The sequence below is a fragment of the Anopheles merus genome, chromosome 3L (assembly GCF_017562075.2).
Source record: "Anopheles merus strain MAF chromosome 3L, AmerM5.1, whole genome shotgun sequence".
NCBI lineage: Eukaryota > Metazoa > Arthropoda > Insecta > Diptera > Culicidae > Anopheles > Anopheles merus.
This window is the reverse complement of record NC_054085.1, coordinates 37,035,858-37,055,968: the sequence shown is the minus strand read 5'-3', so window position 1 is coordinate 37,055,968 and position 20,111 is coordinate 37,035,858. Positions and strand designations below refer to the sequence as shown.

At 48.2% G+C, this 20,111-nt stretch overlaps 1 protein-coding gene across 7 annotated transcripts in view; it reads right to left on the bottom strand.

Moving 5' to 3' along the window:
* LOC121599649 (ecdysone-inducible protein E75) overlaps positions 1-20,111 on the bottom strand; it is a 90,019-nt gene that overhangs the window by 43,880 nt on the left and 26,028 nt on the right. For 6 of the 7 annotated variants that reach the window (XM_041927627.1, XM_041927626.1, XM_041927630.1 and 3 more), the window contains exon 3: positions 3,041-3,129. In XM_041927627.1, the coding sequence (XP_041783561.1) occupies positions 3,041-3,129 (89 nt within the window). Of the gene's footprint in view, positions 1-3,040; positions 3,130-11,272; positions 13,255-20,111 lie in introns of those variants that run through there. The other variant, XM_041927633.1, reaches the window with a different exon arrangement.

Sequence of the window (20,111 nt, the reverse complement as noted above, 5' to 3'; positions counted from 1 at the left end):
AGGACATCGTGGAAGAAGCGTTTTTGGAACTTTTGGGGGCGGGTTCGTTGCTTACACCGACGCGTTTCGCCTTACGCGCTGGTGTGGGTGAAAGGGTGAAGGGAGCAAGGAACTAGGTCACACCAGGCCAGGTGGTTCGCGGCTCTACAAGGTTGCAAACCGATAAGTTCAACAACCTCACGCCGCTTCAAGACCAACTCACTCCGCAGCGGGGACCTCTTCTCAACAGCAGCACCAACAAAAAAAAACCCTTCCACTCATAATTATTAACACAGCACACACACAAATACAACAAATGTTGTGCCCTTGTACTAGAAATTGAAATTCGAAAGGATTTTGCTCTCCGCGCGCGAGCAAGCGAGCAAAAGCGCGCCCGCGGCCGCAAGCGACGAAATTCCGTCCACATAAACTATGCACCGCTTTGCTCACTCTCTCTCTCTCTCTCTCTTTATCTCTCTTTGTCTCGTTCACTCTGCGCCACATCGGAGAGTTATGCTGCAGAGTGTGCGGGCTGCCTGAGCAGTACAACATTGCAACACACCGCACCGCGCACCTTTCTGCCTGCGTCGGAAGCATCCCGGGCAAACAAGAATTCACGCAACTTTGGCGACTCACAGGCAGCGAGCGACTTGACTTTCAAGGACATATACTAGTGGCGAGGGAGAGAGAGAGAGAGAGCTTACGAAACCGTTCGCTTGCCAAGGTTTGGTGGTGAGATAGTGTGGCCAATTGTGTGGGCCCCGCTCGAGTGCGAGCGAGAAAAGCGAGGCCGTGGCCCGGAGGCGTAGAAAAGAGCGCGGCGAAGAAGTCAATAAACTCACCCAGCTAAAGGCCATCGACACTCACGAATGAGAGGCAAAGAGAACCAGAGAAATAGAGAGAGAGAGAGAGAGAGAGAGAGAGAGAGAGAGAGAATGATTCTTAGATACTAAGAACAGAGCAAGCTTTGACGCAAGTGAACGTCGTAAGAGCGAAAAAGAGGGCGAGAGCGTGCAGATTCTAGAAAGCACCAAAAAGCTCACCAAAGCTCGCGAGGGTGCAATTCAATCAGGGGTCACTGGACGCATCCAATGTCGGGCTGATCGAGTCGTGTGGGGAGGTTGAAATGTCAAATCGAGCCAGTTTCACCGTCACTAGCAGCGTCTTTCAAGGGTAAGAGCTAAGGAGCTTACAGTGAGTGTGTGAAGTAACTTCAAGCTGGCTTCAAAGTTCCAACTCCAAACTCGGACACACAGAGCATTAGCGCGATGTAACAGAATGCTCGCAAGTGGACCGGTTCTCTTCACATTCTGCTTGCCTCTTCAGTTATTCCAACTCCGCGCCGGCTGTTCTAGAGGCGACGACGTTGGGCCTTACCAACACCACAGTCATTGACCGATCAATGAAGTTTATCGGCCTCTTGCACGCCTCTCACGCCGTTTTCCAAGAGCCGTGTCAATGCCACCGCAGGCCCTCTCCTTTCTAAAGACCTTCCCAGCTTGCAGAGGGACGCCTTGCACGGTTGCATGTCTTATGCGCGGGCTGTAGCGTTCGTCGCTTGTTGCGTCGTTATGAACTGCATGAAGCGTGTGTCCATTCCCAACACAACAGTTACAGCCGCTACCAACCATACGATAGAACCAACCCGGGCGAGAATGGTAAACAATAGCCAATCATGTATCGTTCTCTCCCTTCTGCCCAGGGTGTTTTTTTTTCTCTTCTTCTTTCGGGTCGCGCATTTCCACCATGACACCATTAGTGAGGCCACGTACACGTACACCTTCAACGGGGAGAGATGCGTTTTGGGTCACTAACCTTTTTGCTGTGGAGCGGCCAGGCTCCCCTGGCCTGCCTGCCACAGCTGACCAGAGGAAGAAACGGCAAGAGAGGCAACCCACCCACCACCGTCCAGAAGCAGCTGTTATTCTGGTTTGGTTAGTTTCTTCTCTGCTGCCTGGCACTAAGAAGCATCACGTTCTTTTTGTTCATCATTTTCTCAACTCTTTCGTTCTGCAACTCATTCTTTTCTTTCGCCTTTTTCTTCTTGCGCACTTGTTTTTTTTTCTTATCTTTAGGGTTCGCGCTCTTCAATTCTCTATTACTTGTTTGTTACAAGAAGCTATTTTTAGATCGTTGTTTCTTCTTGCTTCTGCTTTTCTCAGCTACTTCTATTTTCTTCTTCCAACTGTCCAGTTATGCTTCTGTTTTATGCTTTCCTTTCGCAATGATTATCGGCCTTTTTTTTCTATGCTTCTTCTATTCTCTCACTCGTTCTAGGCACATTGCTTTCGGCCGTTCTAAATCTTCCCTTAGCAAAACTGTTCTTTCTTTACCCTTTTCCCGCCCCCACTTCCGAATGGCAGAACACACCACAAAAAAAAAGCCACAAAAAAGGTTACTGAACGGTGTGAGCCCGCGCGCGCTTCCGGAGCGCCCACGAGAAGCTTTCTCCCGCAGCGACGTGTTTCGAAGGTGAATGGCTTCTGTGTGTAGCCTCTGTTGTATTCTTTAGCGCGCAAGAATGAGACGAAGAGGGGTAGGATGAAAGGTTCAATTTATGAAACCTCGGCTCGGTGTGCGGCCACCCCAAAAAAAGTGAATGAACCTTTCCTGCAGCAATAACTCGCGGTATACACACAAAGTGCGCTTGGAAGGTTCGTGACCACCGATGGATGGATGACCGACGATTTCCTCATTGCGGTCTAGGCGTGAAGCCTTTTTTTGGGGGGCTTTGTTTCTCCATGAGATTGAGGTCACAACACTCTTCAATATTTTACACTTTTCATGGTCTTGCAGGAAGGTTCCAATTGGAGGCCATTTCCTGTTGGAAATTTATGAACCGTACAACCCGCCGTCCACGTCTCTAACCTTGCACAAGCGCCGAGGTTGAGTTGCAGCTTTGTGAGGGAATTTCTAGATGTTTCTTTCCTATTTCTAAGCATTATTTCTAGATCTTTTCCTTTGAATTCGATTGCAGTTTTTTCGAAGAATATTTGATCACAATTTCCTTTTCTTTCTATGAATTTCTACATTACATGGTACAATGTTACAAGACACTTACCTTGCATCCTTCGCACGAATGGACGCCATAATGGAAACCGGACGCCTTATCACCGCACACACGGCACAGGACGGTTGTGCCATCGAATTCTGGAAAAAAAGAAGAAAGGGGGTAACAAAAGCAGTTAGTTGCAATTCTTTCCACTATCTGAGCCCAAACCCCCGCCTCCTTCGAAACCCCAAATGACCGATAAGAAAAGCGGGTGAAGGCCACTGAACTCGTCCGTTTATCTTATGGTTCTCCCCCCGCCGAAGTGATGATAAGCGAGTGGCCCGTTTTTGTTTTCGGCCCACAAAATTGGACAGTGACGCATATTTCTTTTGTGCAGGGTCGTGTGTGTGTGTGTGCTTGTGTGATCGTCCGGCAACTGGGAGGATGATGTGGTCAATTTGTTTTCCTTTTCGCTTATCAGTGGCCCACACGTCAACGCTCTTTATCCCCCAGTGACCCATATAGTTTGTCCGTACAGGCAACGCGCGGGGTGTACGTGTTAACCCCCCCCCCCCCCTCCTGGTCGATCAATCGTGTGATGGAGTGCCATAACGCAAGCGTTTACATAAATGCGACTTTTCCGGGACGCGGCAAGGGAGAAACACTTCGGGCCGCGAGCTCGAAGCGGTCAACGTCCGTGCGCGGCTGGCTCGGGAGTGTGGAGAAAGTTGCTAATGACGAGCATCCGAACCGATCGAGAGCGTTTTTTTTTTTTTGTTGTTGCGAAAACATAAAGCAAAACAAAACCGCCCCAAGCACGATGATCGACCAACACACCCATAATAAAAGCACACCAGGAAAGATAGATAGGGTAAAATCCCCCCCCCCCCTGGCACGAGTTGTGTGTAATTATACAATCGTTGTATAATGAAACCAAAGCACACACACAAACACGGTCAGCAGTAGCGCGCGTCCGGCTTCCATGTACGTTTGTGTGTTTCGTCTCTAATCGACTTTTGAATATTAAACCAAAAAAAAAGGTAAGCGACGAAACCGAAAGCATTCGAAAAGAAATGCTTTCCAACTCGCCAAGGTACTGGGGGGGAGGTAAGCTCAGCCGCTCTATTGCACCAGCGAAGAGTGCAAGTAGGAGTTGGGCGAGAAAGCGAGTCGCGCGGTTTTGTTTTCATTAGATTTAAGTGTTCATAATAACGAGCGGGAAGGTTTTGTAATGAGCGCTTGTAAAGGCGGTTAGTAAGGGGGCGAGCAGTGCAGGGTTGTGCTTTTAAAGCCACCATTCGGAGGAGGGTACATAAAACGAGAGCTCCATATAAATGATAAAATGAGAAAACGAGTGCATTAAGTTCAGCTTATTGAATAAGTAGCTTAAAAGTAAGAAACACAATGAGTAAAAATATAGAAGAAAGAAGATAACTCTCAATAAACATAATAAACAGTAACCAGTAAACAGTAAAACCAGAACACTATAGTATAAAATAAAAGATAAAAAGAGATAAAATATCAAACGAAAAGAATAGGAAACGAAACTAAGCAAACAAATAATGCAATTTTTTGTGTTTAGAGACGTTATCGTCATATCGTTTTTAACTATTCACGTGTATTTTGTGTTTTTCTCATCTTTTCTACTTTTCTATTCTACTCTTCTTTTCTACTCTTCTTTTCTACTCTTCTCTTCTACTGTTCTCTTCTACTCTAATCTTCTACTCTTCTCTTCTACTTTTCTCTTCTACTCTAAACTTCTATTTTTCTTTTCTATCTTCATGTGTTTTTTTTCTCTTTTTGTGCTCTTTTTTTGTTACCAAGAAACTCCAACTGCCCACGATGAAGCCCCACATTTGCTGTTATTTTGTATCATTCAACCAAGGCTTGCTATGCGCGGCTGCAACACATCGAAAACAAGCTCTCAGCTCTTCAGCTCCCGCCAGCCAGCCCGAGAGGGGTTAGTGACTTTCTTTTCCCAACAACCTCCTCCTTCTCCTCCTCCTCCTCCTCCAGGTGTGGATTGGCTTCCGCCGTTCCGTATTCGGTTCATTTTTCGTGCTACGTTACGTTTCGGAGTCCGCGTGACCGAGAGCAGCAGCAACACGGTGTGTGCGGTGGTGTGCCCAATGGTGGCGGATCCAAAGTATCTCTTCGCTCTCTGTGTTTGTGTGCCTTTTTTCCATCGTTCCATCGTGCACTTTCTTTTTCCAAGTGAAACCACCAATCGAAGCGAATGAGGCAGGAGTGAGGGGGGGGGGATAGTTTCACTTTCACTGATTATCAGGCACACAAACACAAAAAAGCAGACAGTTTGCGCTGTCCGTGTGTGTGTGTGTGCGAGAGATAGAAAGAGCGAAAGAGAAATGCGTTTCCTTTGGCTTGCTGTCTACGGCGACGGTTGAATGACCCGCGCACACGGACGTGCACAATATCATAGACACGGGAAGCACCGAAAGCGAAAGCTCTTTTTCGGGCTGTGGCTGTTAATCTTCGGGGGGTTGATGTAGGGGCACAACAAGGGAGGTGGGTGGTGAGGCGTACCACCCCCGGAGGACGCGCATCTCACGAACAACGAGGCCACCCCCGGGAACTGGTTCAGGCGAACACAAATGAGGGTTGGGAAGGAGGGGGGCGGGGGGAGGCTCGTTAATTGAATGGCAGGGCAGCAGTGGGAGTGAAATCGGTGGGGATTTGGCCCACACTTTCCCTTTTTTTGTGTGTGTGGAGTCTTTCGCCACCAGCTCGGAAGGTGAATGACTTCCTCCAAAGGTAAATAGCAAAATCAATGGAAGTAAAAGCGAGGAGCAGTTGCTCTTTAAGCACGGGAAGACGATCATCAAACATTATCGATTCCTTTATCAAACTATCTCGAATCCATTCCATCACTTCCGCCAAGCTTTAGCTGACCCGGATGACAGCTTTACTCCAAAGAGCAACTCGACACACTTCTCCCCGATCGGGGTCGCACACATGCACTCCCGTGTCCCTGATAAGCCGAAGCGCAAGCGATAAGACCGCAAACATGGGCAGGCTGAAGCTGTTTGCACAAGCAGTCAAGCAGGTGTTCTGCTCGATCTGCCCGAATGCACGTGACAGCTCGTGCGCTTTGTGTGCTGCCTCCTCCTGTGCGCACTTCAGACATCAAAATCCTCATCCCGACCGCGCGGAGTGCGACTTGGGATTTGTCATCGCTAGGGATTACTCACACGGGCTGCGGGAGACGAAATGGGGTCGCTTGCAAGAGAAGTGCAAAGAAAAAGGGTCTACAAAGTGTGTGCACAGTTGTGGTTTCCACATGGTTGTTGAGAGCGTTTAAATGTGGAACAAGAATCCCAAAAAAGTTTGGGCATTGAGGCGCATTGAGTTGCTTGATATCTTCACAACAAAAGTCCCAATCTTCAATCAATCTCTTCGAAAAATTTCGTAATTTTCATAGATGTCGAATTTAATTCAATCATCTGTCTTACCACGTGGTAAAGGAACAGTAACCCACAAAAAACAACTACATCGATTGCTGCCGGAGATTTCCATTTCCATACATTTCCATAAAATGTGATGAGAAAAAGGTCATTAAACCATAGAGCAGCGCAGTAGAGCATTGGGGAACCGAACCGAGCGAGAAGACAGGCGCAATATGCTCCATCAAACATCCCCCCCCCCTTTCCCCACCCTGAAAAAAAATTGCATTCAAATGGCACACACCACGTGCCACGGAGTACGATGGAGCACGCCTCGCCCGAATCACACACAAACGCCGCGCGCGCGCCTTGGGAGGATGTGATGAAGTTTCACTTTCCGCCCTCGATCGCACTTGTGTGTGAACACTTTCTCGCCCAAACCCCGCTTATTATTGCGGTGCGAGAGTTCGTTGAACTCGCCCCAAAAGGCCAACACTGGCGGCAGAGAGCGGGCAAGCAAGCGGGCCGTGAGAGCATTATGCACAGTCCCTGCCGACCGGCGAATAAATTCGAAATCATGTCCTCGAGTGGAGGGAGAAGCGGGCGGGTTGGCGGTGGGTGAACGGTGACTATGTTACTACAGACACACGCACGAAACTACCACCACCATCACCATCACCATTGCCAACCCCAACTAGCCTACTACGAAGTTCGTTAACCCAGTGCTCGAATTATGCGGCTGCATGCGAACGCTCGAAGGCGAACCACCCCGCCGCTGTTGCGTCCTTCTTCGCTTGCGCTGTGTGAGTTGGGCGAGTGACTTGAGGTCGTTATGCGTATGTTTCGAAATTGCTTGAGATGGGGTGTACACGGACGTACAGCAGTCAGCTCTTTAAAACGATGCTTTACCCCGACTGCTTCGAGATGAGGGAATTGAAGCAAGGAATAGAGAGCAAGACTCGCAAGACAAATCTCAAACTACTGCGGCAAGTGTGATGGCACTACGAGGAAGATGGCCGGAGTGCAGGAGAGCCGCCCTCTGTCCAACCGAGTATCTCCAATTGGAGGATGCTTAATTTTATACCGGCTAGACGACACAGACGCCACAGACGACGACATCACGCCGAGTCGATACGAGAAGGAGACGGAATTGGAAACTATCACCTCCAGCACCGTCGTCATCCAGCCGGGAGAAACAGGTTCAACGGCCACCAGCCGGGGGGCCGCGATGAAAGTGAAAAGTAAAAGTTTCCACACCTCCACCGTCTGCTGCCTCTCTGGCAAGACTTTTCGTTGCTTTTCAGTGCCGATCGATGTCACTCAATAGGGTGTTAGTACCCATCTTAACCGACTGCAAAAAACGGGGTTAACTGAAGGGATGGAAATGAATCTCTGATTAGCAAACTACATTGAGGGTAATGGTCTCTCCTCTCAAGTTCTTCCGAAATTGAACATTAACGCCAGACGACAAAGAGCGTTTCGTCTTCAAGATCTTCAATCCCTTTGAACTACGAAATCATCTCGAATAATAAAGATCACCCAACAGCACTTAGATCCTCAGATTACTTCGCCAGCATACATCTGAGGCCCTCTCCTCTGGGTATGGTAATTTATATGTGCCAAGACATGGATTGATTTTTCGCGCTTGCTAACATAGAAATCGTGCCACTCGGTGCTCCTTTCTCTGCCTCTTTCGTCTACGACCATACAGCCTCACGTGACTCGGCGTCACGAGACGAGGGCCGAAGGGGGTGAGAGTCACACACTTTCAAAAACCCCGGGGTTCATCGTACCGGGAGAAAATGGAATGGAAAGAAAGTGTGTACACACGACGGACCGTTTTCACTTTCAGCTTCACAACTCTTGCTGCTGCTGCTGCTTTGGTTCCGAAATTTCGAAACGATTTGACACGACCGAGCGAAGAAAACAGGGAAACAGGTTCGTTGACCCAGCCCGCTAAACATAACATCCTCGTGGAGGGAGATGGGCATAGGGAAGAAGCATGGCGCACAGCTTCTTCGCCTCTTCCATTATCGTTGCTGCTGTGCTCGAAAATAAACAGACAAGCGTTCGTCCCGCTTCCACCGCTCCACACCGCAACACACACGCCCGATTTCGAGCGACTTCGAGGTCAACGGACCCTTTTCTTCCCTTCTTTTCTTCGGGTGTGAGCGGGCGCACGCACGCCCAGAGCCGGAACTATGCTGCATCGGGTTGGTTTGTTTGTTTCTTTTTTTTCTTTTTTTCAGCAGAAGGTGCAAGCGAGAAGGGCCGATGAGGAGGGCGACTTTTGGAACGTTAGGCTGCGCTTCTATGGTGAGCCAGCGTTGTCTAGGTCATGAGGTAAAAGCGCACCCTCTGCGGGCACAAAGGGCACCGTTCGGGCGGAATCGGTCCCTTTTAGTTCACCCTCTATCTTGTCTTTCGTGCGCGAGTTTTTTTCGAGCCTACTCTACCCATTCCATTACTTTCTCGAACACCACGAAACGCCCGCGGAAACAGAGGGTGAACGGGGAGGAGGTCACCCTCGCGTGTTTTGTTTGAGGATTTCTTTTCGTCGCTTGTGCGGGTGAAAGCGAAATCTTAGGTCGACGAATTAATGCATCGTGTGCTTCCTCTTTCGGAGCAGTTTTGGGTTTTTTGTTTTGTTTTGTTTGCAGTAGCGAGGGTGCCACCACTTTCTCCGTCCTTTTGTTGATTTGGTTCAATTTCAACGCCCGCAATTGTTGAAGGTTGCAGAGGGGGAATCGTTGAAACAAGAGCTTCGTATGTTTAAAATATTTAAAATGTCTTAAAATGGTTGTAATGGAGCGAATAAAATTAAAACTATTCCTTATTTTGAATAAAATAAAGAAAATATATTGCAACGAATCAACCAACAAGCGCGTAACATATTTCCATGCAGGCCTTATCTCAAGTACAAACCAAAACCTTCAACAAATCCATCACCTGCCTCCATAAACTCGGGGCTCAATCTAGCCGCATGCTGCGCTGATTGCAGACATTTAGGCGCATTTCTGCAAGTGCCGCTCACTGTGAGCCACTCACTGCGTGCTCACGTGCTCAAGCGAGCGATTTCAAGGTTTCTCACTACTAGCGGCGTCGGCGGCGAGTGAGAGATTTGAGCATTTGCTGCAAGCCGCTAGCAAATTTATATTAAAGCGTGTTTTTTGTGCTACATTGTGCAGGCAATTGTAGGTTATCGGTGCAAACACGTGAGCAAAACCCAATTAAAAACTGCTGCACTTGAGACCTCGGTGGGTTGTGCAGTGTTGTGCAAACAGTGTTGCTGTTGTAGGAGTTAATTGTACACAATTAAGCAACACACATCCAGCGTTTCCATCACATGCAGATTTTACACACAGAGAGAGAGTTTACAAGTTAATAAATGAAACGCACGCTGCCAAACTGCAACAAACTCCCTACTTTACTGCAAGCCAGCAACAGCACCCAACCGTACGACGGCGGACGACGACGACTAAAGCGACGACGACCCCGCATCGCACCGAGAATGCGATGTGAAACGGAAAAAAGGTCAACGACTTGCGGCAGCGAGGGCATTGGCATGAAAAAGGCGCGCACATGGCGCGCGTGAGGCCCACACCGCACCGCCCGCCACCATCCGGGTCCAGCGGCGCCACACACCTTCACACACCGCCACCCGGAACCAGCTTCAAAGCGGCACAGAGTGCGAGTGAGCAAAGCGGCCCCAGTGGTGAGCTGCTCCGGTTGGGACTGGACGGGGGTGAGGGTAAGAGGAATTCTTCATGCTCTTCACTCTCCACCTTCCATAGGGAGCATTATAGTGTTTCCTATTAGAAAAAAAGGCGCACCACCCCATAGGGTACTCACAATTTATGCTTCCTTCTATCATGGTGGGAGTGCGAAAGAGAGTAGGACATCTTTTTCTATCGCACGCGAACCAAAGGAGCCTTTTGGTTTCTTCTCCCATCACTCACTCACGTGAGTTCCATAGTGAGAAAGGAGCTCACGGCACACGCACTTTCGCAGTGAGCAAACCCGAGCGAGATGGCATGCTGCGAGCGGTGAGCGACCATCGTGAGTGAGATGAGAGCGAGAGACAGAGGAGAGCGTGTGAGAGCATGAAGGGCAATGTACTGTTTTGACCGTGTGCTGGTTTTTCACCACTATTTCCAAACCCACACACAGCCACACATCCACTTGTATGCTTCCCTATTTCGCTCTCTCTCTCTCTCTCTCTTGCTCGCTCTCCCTCTGTCTCTCAAGCGCCATCATGCAGGATCGCATTCTAGACATATTTTTTTATGCTGCTCGCTTCTAGCGAAGGGTACAGCGACACAAAAAAAGGTCAACAACACATGTGCGATGTACAGTTGCACACATAGGGGTGCCTCCGCTTCCGTTCTTCCCCGCTGCGTTCTAGAGCGTGTTATGCGCTCTATTAAAGGGGGACTTTTTTTTGTTAAACGCTCGCTAATAGGGGAAAGACGGCTCGGCTCGTATGCAACTGCACAAAAACCAAAAGAAGGTCAATTAAAAGTTATGAATTGAGGGCCACCGAAAAGCCACGTCAGGTGAATATGCGCGTCACGCATAATTATCACCCTACGTGTCTACGTCATCTTTCAGCATATATCCTGGCTCCTGTTTTATGCTCTAGATCACTCAAAGAGCACTCTTTTACCCTCTCTCTCTTTCACTCTCGTGAAGTGTAACTGAACTTGACACCATTTCGACACAGCTGCAGTTTTACTTTCCCTGTACAGGCTAGTCTAAGGGGTGGCAAACACGTGGAATTTGCATCCGAATTACGGGGGTAAGGCAACACATTACAATTGCTAATTTTGTACGATAGTTTCAATTTTGGGAGCGCGTTTTCCTTCTACATTTCCCCCCATCGCATCTTGGACGTGGTTACCTATGTTCAAGTCCGGCTCGCCTTTCGGGCCGGGTGAACAGCTGCTGGAACTGCCGCCGCTGGTGGAGGTGTTGTTGACGCCACCGCTCACACTGCCATTGCTGCTGCTGCTGCTCGAGCTGGCCACACTGTTATCCATAATGACGGGCGGTGTCGTTGGTGGACTGCCGCCGCCACCGGCCGTGGTCGAGGAGGCCGACTCCTGCTTGGGAACGACGACCACCACGCCTGACGAATGCTGATGGTGCTGGAGCTGCTGATGTGGTGGTCCACCCCGACCGTACACCGACAGCTGGTGATGGTGGTGGTGAAGATGATGCGGATGGTGGTGTGGATGCCCGAGCGCATCCTCCGCCTTGGAGCTGGCCACCACGTCCGCCGAGATGCTCTTCATCGAGTGCAGAATCTTCGGGTGGCTGGTGTAGACGGAGGAGGAGCTGCCACCGTGCACCGCGTGATACGTGATGACCGGCGGTGAGGTCGGTGGATTCGGACCGGCAGACACTTTCGGCACCTGCAGCTGCCGCTCGGCGGAAGGAGACGACGAACCCTCCGGCACGCTGCTCGTTGCAGCGGCACTGGTCGCTGTTGTCGTGGTGGCTGCCACAAGATGGTTCTCCTTTATCACGGACGGAGTGGCCGGCACCTGATAGTGGTGGTGCTGGTGCTGGTGGTGCAGCGCCACCGGATGATACCCGTCCGACAGCATGATGTGGACGTGTGCTTTGTATCGACGGCGTGACACACTTGAATCGGATATGCACTCTGGGAAGGATGGGCTCTGGCTACCCTATTTGCACGCTGCCGCTATTGTTTGCCTACGATTGGGCCCAACGACGAATGATATACTGATAGAAGGTAGGGGGCGTGCGCGCTTTTCACTTTTCAATTTTCACCAAACCGAACCGAACCGAACTAAACCGTAGACGGCCAGCGCGTGTGGCGAAACACATTTTTGCCATATAACCTTTTTGTACTCCTCGTCGCTTCACTTCACACGGCCGAGAGAGCGCGCTTCACTTTTGCTCCATCCACTTTCTTCCGGCGCCCCGGTTTGCAACAACGATTGGAACGTTTTCACTATTTATTTTTTCTTTTCTTAATATTTTGCTTTCTGCCGTTTTTATTTTTTCAAAACATTTCACTTACCCTCTCCCACACACACGAACGCGCACATAGACACGGGAGATAAGGTAAGACAGCTTAAGCACGCACACACGCCACACACAATATTCCTACAAGCCAACGCACCAAATTTTGGGCGCTTTCTTCATTCAATTGTAGGAAAATATGCACCAAGGCGCCGCACTCTTTCGCTCCTTATATTCCTTCTGCGTAACAATACTCGTTATCCTGAGGCACTTTTGGCAATGCACACACACACACAACCCAATGCTCAAAACACTGCTCGGCGCTCGACCGCAAACAAATCACAAAGCACTTAACTAATAAAATGATACGAGGAAAACTTTAGCGAGTTTCCGTTGAGTTTTCGCCACTTTTACACCTTTCAAAACAACCGAATTAACACACATACACACACGCCAAGAGACAGAGGGAACACAGGCCCGTCACAGATCAGTTTGCGATGCTCCCTCCTTTCGTCTCGATTAACTTTTTTTGGTTTGTTTGCACTTTTGCTTTACACTTTCACACCTTTTGCTGGAGGCACTGATGATGAGCGTTTTATCCAAATTGTTGCCGTCAACACGCGGTGTTTTGGCGTTATGGGAAGACACACACAACACACACACACACCACCCGGTGGGCCGAGGTGGTCGAGAGCAAGCGCGCGCGCGTCTTCGAAAAACACGACCGACGCCAATGAAAGGAAAATCGTTAATAAAAGTCACTCACTCGCTCCGGTTCCGAGTCGAAGCAGGCCGCCGTCGAAAATTGAAGGTCATGAGCGGTTGAGTAGGGGGGAGCAAGGAGACCTCGCGAGAGCGCCCGCGTGAGAGCGAGAGTGAGCGAGCTCTTTGGCAAGTGAGTGTGAGCCGCGTGCTTGTGTATTATGAAATGTGCGGCGCGGTGCGATTGCGGTGTGAGTGACCGTGTTTGAAGGCGATCAGTTTCCTCACCCCTGGCCTCGTCCTCCCTTGCTCGGAGCAAGAGCAAGAGGAGAGAAAATGTGAAGGTGGGAGGATTTTGACGGGAGAAGCAAAGGAAAAGCAACATGATCAGGCGAAGGAAGCCAGTCACTTTTCCTGCTGATAGTTTAAATGCTTTTTCTTTAAAATGGGTTTATAGAACAGGTTTTGTGTTTCAAAAGAGTGCCTCGATGTAGCTTTTTGTCGTTTTCGAACCATAAATTGACCGTTACGTATTTCAGAGTATTGCAAATAATTCAGATTAGATTCACTGTCCGTTAGACTTTTTATTTTCACTAACCATTGATCGAGAATTGAATTTTGACAAGTGTACCTAAAACATAACAAAAAACCTGCTCCGAACAAATCAATGAACCAGCCCATCCTTGTACATTTCATTCACCCCGCGCAAGGGGTAGAGAACCGGAAAAATCCTTCATCCAAAAATCGTACGTACCTTCTCCCACCCGAAAATTGCGTTATAAACATCATCCGCCGTCATCCGTTTTTGGCACAACAGCGCGCTGCTGCTAGCCTTCACCGGCCAACAAAAACCTGTGCAAAACACACACACACACACACACTTATTGGATCATCGCGACAAGAACCGCGAGTAGAGAGGGTCGTCGCTTTTGAAGATGAATAATGGTGCAGAGACCGCCGCCGCCGCCGCCATCTCTTGAGGTCAGGCCGGCGCTGCGATCGAGCAAGAGCGAATATGGGGTAGTCGACCGGTGAAGGGCTCGGTCATGGCTAACGCCACACAATAACGCATCATAAAAAAACAGCACACACGCGCGACAGAGCAACAGAAGAGCGAGTGAGAGCGAGCGAGAGAGGGAACGTTCAAAAGTATCTCAATTGGAGGCGATCATATATTAAAACGAAACGACCACCGAAAACCGAGAACTTCTTCTGCTCCCCTTCCCCCCTCTAATTGATGGTTGATGGTGGACTACAGGCTCTCCCCCCCTCTACACCCTTCTCTCCTAAAAACAGAACGCAAAACCACAAAACCTTCTTCGGTTTCGTCGGTTTCGCGAACTTCCTTCCCAAGCGCGAATGGTGTCGGTTCCTGTACGAAGAACAAGGTGAAGGTGAATGCGACAGCCAAACACACACACACACACACACACCGACGGCCGCTTGCTGCTTGTGGTGGCCATAGTAAAGATGACGAGCAGGGGCCGCTGGGGTGGGTCGCGCACGGCCGACCCCAAAAAAGGTGTCGGCCGAAAAGAATTCAAGGGCAAAAAGGAAGGCGCCGTGGCGTTGCAAAAAAAACACACCACCTCACTACTTGTGCTCCAATTAAACACGCACAAACACCGACAAGTGGTGCAATTTGATTGGTTTTGTGGTAAGAACGTTCTAAAGTTAATACAAGAAAGTCAACAGGAACGGTTACATCGAAGACTTGGGTGGAAGAAAAGCGATCGCCAAAGGGTGTCAATTTCCTGTACGGGGCAAGCGAGAATGTATTACAAAACAAACGCCACTTGAGCTTTTCTGAAGGCCAGTCTATGTTTATTTTGAACTACACCATACCACCATTACCACCACCTCCCATTTGCTAATAATATCCATCCTTCGATTCTCCTAATAAAAAAACCTTTGAATTAAACGAGATGAAGCAAATGAGGAAGCCAGGTGGCCTGTTAATCGACCCACAGATTCGGGGTGAAGTACCGCGCGGAAGGAGATGAAGCGCAGGGGAAGATGTGCTTAAAAATACAAAACAACGCAGAAGCATCCCCCAACCAGTGATTCCCCTTACAATTCTGCCAAACCACCCCGAAAATGATCAAAACATTTTCCCAAAAGAGATAGAAAGAGCGAGAGAGAGAGACAGAGAGACCGAGTGAGAATACAGATGAGAATGATTTTTGGTCAAAATAAATGGTCCACACATACTTCTTGTAACGGCTTCCATATGATCATCATCATCATCATCAGACAGACAGCACCAATACTAAAAGGAAGCAGCACACAAGCAGAATGTATAAAAAATCGCACATAAATTGGAAGTCGCCATTTTTTCGTTGTTGCTTCTTTTTTTCTTTTTTAACCATCGAAAAAAAGAGGAACACACACACAACTTCAGCCATCGAAAAGCAAGAGAACAAGAGAGAGAGATAGAGAGAGAAACAACCGAGAATTTCAGGTTCAAGGGCAAACATGCGACGCAAGCGAAAAAGCGGCACACAGACACACACATACAACAGCCGCGGCAATGTTGGCCAGTTCTGTGCGTAAGTGGAGCAAAAGGAGGGGAGGAAAGGAAGGAGAACGGGGGGAAGGGGTTTGCACGCTTCTTCGGCACGGCTCTGCGCTTCTTGGACGCCCCAAACAGCACACCAACAGGGCCAGTTCAGAATTAATTAACGGCGAACAGTTTCGTCAAAGATTTGTTACTTTATTGGACTGGCGATCATAAATGGCATGTGAAACGTTCATCGGTGCCGTGACTTTTTGATTGCGTTTGTTACATCTGTTACCAACTGTGCTTTGCACGTTTCGTGTTTTAGTTTTTAGTTTTATCAAACTATTGCAATGGTTTGTTAGTTCTGTGCTTCTCTAGTTTTTCTTGTAAGTTTTTTGAACAATTCTATTTAGTTCCAGTTCCATTTCCACATTTACAAACGCCCTTTTACGGATGACTTCTTCAGTGGCTCATTTGAATGGCCCACTGCGGAATGGAATACATTTTTGGGAACTTTCAAAGGACACTCCTTCTTCAAATGCCGCACGGCCAAAGAGGTCAGGGTCAGTCGGTGACTTCGCGCGGCGGGTCGACCAAACCGAACCCTTTCCAAACACGAAATAAATAAACCCGACACGCCATTTGTCTCGGAAACCCCTTAGACGAATAGCAGTGTCGATTGTCGACTTAGCACAGACAGGCCCGGCCGAACTTGGGATGTGGTGGTGGTTTCATGTTCCCTCTTTTTCCCAAGAAACGCTCTTACGCATTTTTGCGTACGCAATCGCAGCGATACGCGCACGATCGCGGGAGAGAGAGAGAGAGAGAGTGAGAATACACGCGTATAACGCGCGTTTCTTGTTTTTCTATTTTTATTTCCTCCTTGTTTCCATTATTCTGCCCTCCCCAAAATCATATTCAAATGGATTCGCACCATCACACACATCGTCGTGGCCGTTTTTGCCTTGAACTTAAAAACATTCTCCCTGGACGGTCTCCTCTCCTGGCCGAGGAGCGGATTTTTTTGCTGTTTCGCTTTTTCGAACGTTTTCTCCGCTTTCAATTGTTTCCCTTCCCAATTGGGGTGTGTGTGTGTGTGTGTGTGTGTGCTTTTTTACTTTTGGTTAAGGAGGAGAAGGAGGGTGAGGGGGTGATGTTCCTTTTGCGCACTTTGGGCACTTTTACGCAATCGAAGCCGAAAGAACGTGGACAATCATCGCACCGTGTGTGCGTGCTTTTGGGTTGGGACGTAATTTAAAGGCAGCGTACAGCGCAATCAAGAGAGCGGCAAAGGAAAGCAACAACACAACAGGAAGCAGCAGAAGTTTGCTTCTTTGATCTCTTTTTTCAGTTGTTTTCGGTTACACTTTATTGTTTTGCTTTCGCTTTGCTGTTCTAGAAAAAAACATGAGCAACAGTTACAAGTAAATTCTCACTTTATACAAGTTTACTTTCTTTTACACATATTTTATTTTGCTTTTGGAACAAAGCATGCTTTGATATTATAGAATAAGTTAGTTTAACAAAGAAATACTGTTTTCCAAAATAGTTAAATTTATCTTCTATAAACAAAACAAAGCTAACAAATAAACAAACAATCTTAAATAATCTAAAAAAATGTAATACTATTTATAAGATGAACAATAAAAATGTAAGGTATGTTAGCAAAACGGTAAAATAAAGCACAACATACAAAACACAAGAAAGAAATGTATAAAACAGTTCATTTCGACGCAAAAACATACAAAATAACATGTAAAAGCAAGCGAAAAAGAAAACCCGGAGTAAACAACCCCGGTAAAGAATAAAAGTAACGCGCAATTACAAAACATACACACACACTGCTGCTAAAGGCAGACCAAGAACTTGAAAGCAGCACAAGAAAACGACCAATAGAAACATCACCGCGCACCAAGAGAAGAAGCAGCAAGAAGTGGAAAACAAGTTCAACGAAACGAATGCAAAGAGGTCAACACACCTCACGATGGGCAAGCGACTGCTGCTGCTGCTGCTATATTGCTGCTAAAACCCAAGCAGTTTGTGAGCCCAAAACGGGAAGAAGAATTCCTCCCCAAAACGCACGTTCTCGTTTCCCGAAACAGTCGCCGCGCATACGCACGGAGCAGAAATATGTGGTTCGTTCTGGGGCCCTGTCCGTTTCCTTCCTTTCCCCCCTAACTCTCTACGCAGCACAGAGTGCCACAACAACTTCGCTTCTGTAGATTTCATGTATATTTGCATTCACCTCATGGCCCCCGGGGGCAAGCAGGCAGGCAGGCAGGCCGGGAGAACGAGAACGATGCAAAGAAGTCATTCTCAAGAAAACGCACTGGAAAAGGCACAATTTTCCCACCTCTTACTAAAGAGCTCCAGTTTAGAGTTTTGCTGTTTCCAGTTCTCGTTCTTGCTTTTGTTGTTGTTGTATGTATATTGCTTTCGTTTCGTTGCTTTTATCGCCCGTTCTGAGCACAGTTTTCATGGCAAGTTGTTATTTTCGCCCCTGGCTTTTTAGTTTGCGTTTTCCCTTCATTCTCGGTTTGATTTTACCGAACGTGGCGCGCGTTCCCTCGCTCTGACGGACGGACGGACACGGCCCGCGGTCGGGTGACTGACCTACGACGATGATTTTATTTCACCTTCCGCGCGGTCGAATGCCTTTTGCGGTTTTGCCCAGCTCTCTCGCAAGGGAACGAGTGGGACGGAAAGCGAGAGAAAGAGAGAGAGAGAGTGATAGGGAGAGAGAGCGATGGGGCGAAGATCATGGTGAAGATCTTCCAGCGCTGAGAGAAAGAGAATGCTCATCTGCGCTCCTCACTGTATGCTCCCCAAGCAGGCCGAGTGAGTGGCTGAGTGAGTGGCTGGATGAGCAGCTGGATGAGCAAGCAGCAGCGATCCAGCGATGGGGCCGATGACGTTTTATCCAGCGTGGAGTTGATCGTCGACGATAGCGACGAACGTAAAAAATATGTTTCCCCCCTTTTCACCGAGAGCGCCAATGAAAGATCGAACCATCGCAATGCGGACGAGGAGCTGAAGAAAGTGCGCTAAAGAGGGAAGCGGCCAACTACACTATCCCTCTCTCTCCCTCTCTCGCTTTATCTTTCCAATGGGAAAGTGATAATGCTTCGGTAGACCACACTGGGGGGGGGGGGGGGATATTGCCACGGGAGCGATCGGTATTTTCCAAACGAGGTGCAGGAGAAAGGAAATACACTCTGCCTCCATTCCCTATGCGGACCCACCACCACCACCACCACCACTTGCATCGCTTTCGCTACGAGGGCAAACCGATCGGAAAATCATTCAACCGGCGCGGATAATTGGACGGTGAAGGTTAAGTCATTGACTCTCGCTTTTCCTTCCTCTGCCCACCGGTGCGAATAAAGGGAGAGAGAGAGAGAGAGAGAGAGGGGAAGGGGGTAGGGAGATGGAGAAATTTTGAAACGATAAAATTATATACTGGGGCGTATATTTGTTGTTACACTTTAGTTTTAGAAGTTGGAAAGATCAATTTGATTACAAAATGATTCTTTAAATAAAGTAAAAGTAAATAAATGTTTCATGTATTTTGTTAATTATAAACTAAATACTGAAACCGGCTTAAGCCAATGGAAAACTGTTTAACGTTAAGAGAGGATTGGACCCATCGAAATGCGAGTCATTTGAATATTTTGAAGCCCTGCTCACCATTGCACTCTAATTATACATTGCTTGGCACCGAAAGTTCACTAACCGACTTTTTCTTCGCTCCCTCCATCAAAACGCATCAACCGTTGTTTCACTAACCTCTGCGCGCCAGCACACCACCAAAAGAAGCAAAAGAAGTTCATTGGATCGGTGTGAAAACAGCATGAAAAGTGGTGCAGCTTTTCTTTCCATTTTCCCACCCGGTACGCACCGGGTGTGTCACGCCGTACGCACCAAAAACGCACTATTTTCGCATTCGCTTTGCGGCTTTTTGTTATTTTTTGCTTCCTCTGCTGCCAACGTTTCCCCTTTCGCCGAGGCAAAAGTGAGTCAAAGGAAAATCCGTTTCACAGCAACGGGTGTAGAGGTACTGTGGGGAGCGAGGGCGAGGTTTGGCGAGTTTAATTTAAGCTGTGCAACGACCCATAAGACACGCCACGGTGCACAAATTTTCCTCCTTCTAGTGTGTGTGTATGCGTGCGAGAGAAAGAAAGAGGGAGAGCGAAAACACAAATGAGGGAAAACGAAAAATGAAGCAAAGAAAAATGCGATGTGCAGTAAATAAATATGATCAGAAGAAAACACACAAAAACACACACACACATACAGCAGCAGCGACGGCTAAGAAGAAAGTAAAGAAAGTAGACAAAACAACAGCAGAAGCAACAATAAAACACACAGCCGCGACCAGAGAGCAGCAAACAAACCAAACAAAAGGGAAATAAAAAGGAAAATGCAATCAAACCGACGGGCCACAACTGAGTGGAAAAACTTTGTAAAAGCGAAAACTGCAGCCTTCATTACCGCCCCTTACCAGTGTTTGTTTGTCTTGTGCATTTTTTTGTTGTTTAGCGCTAGG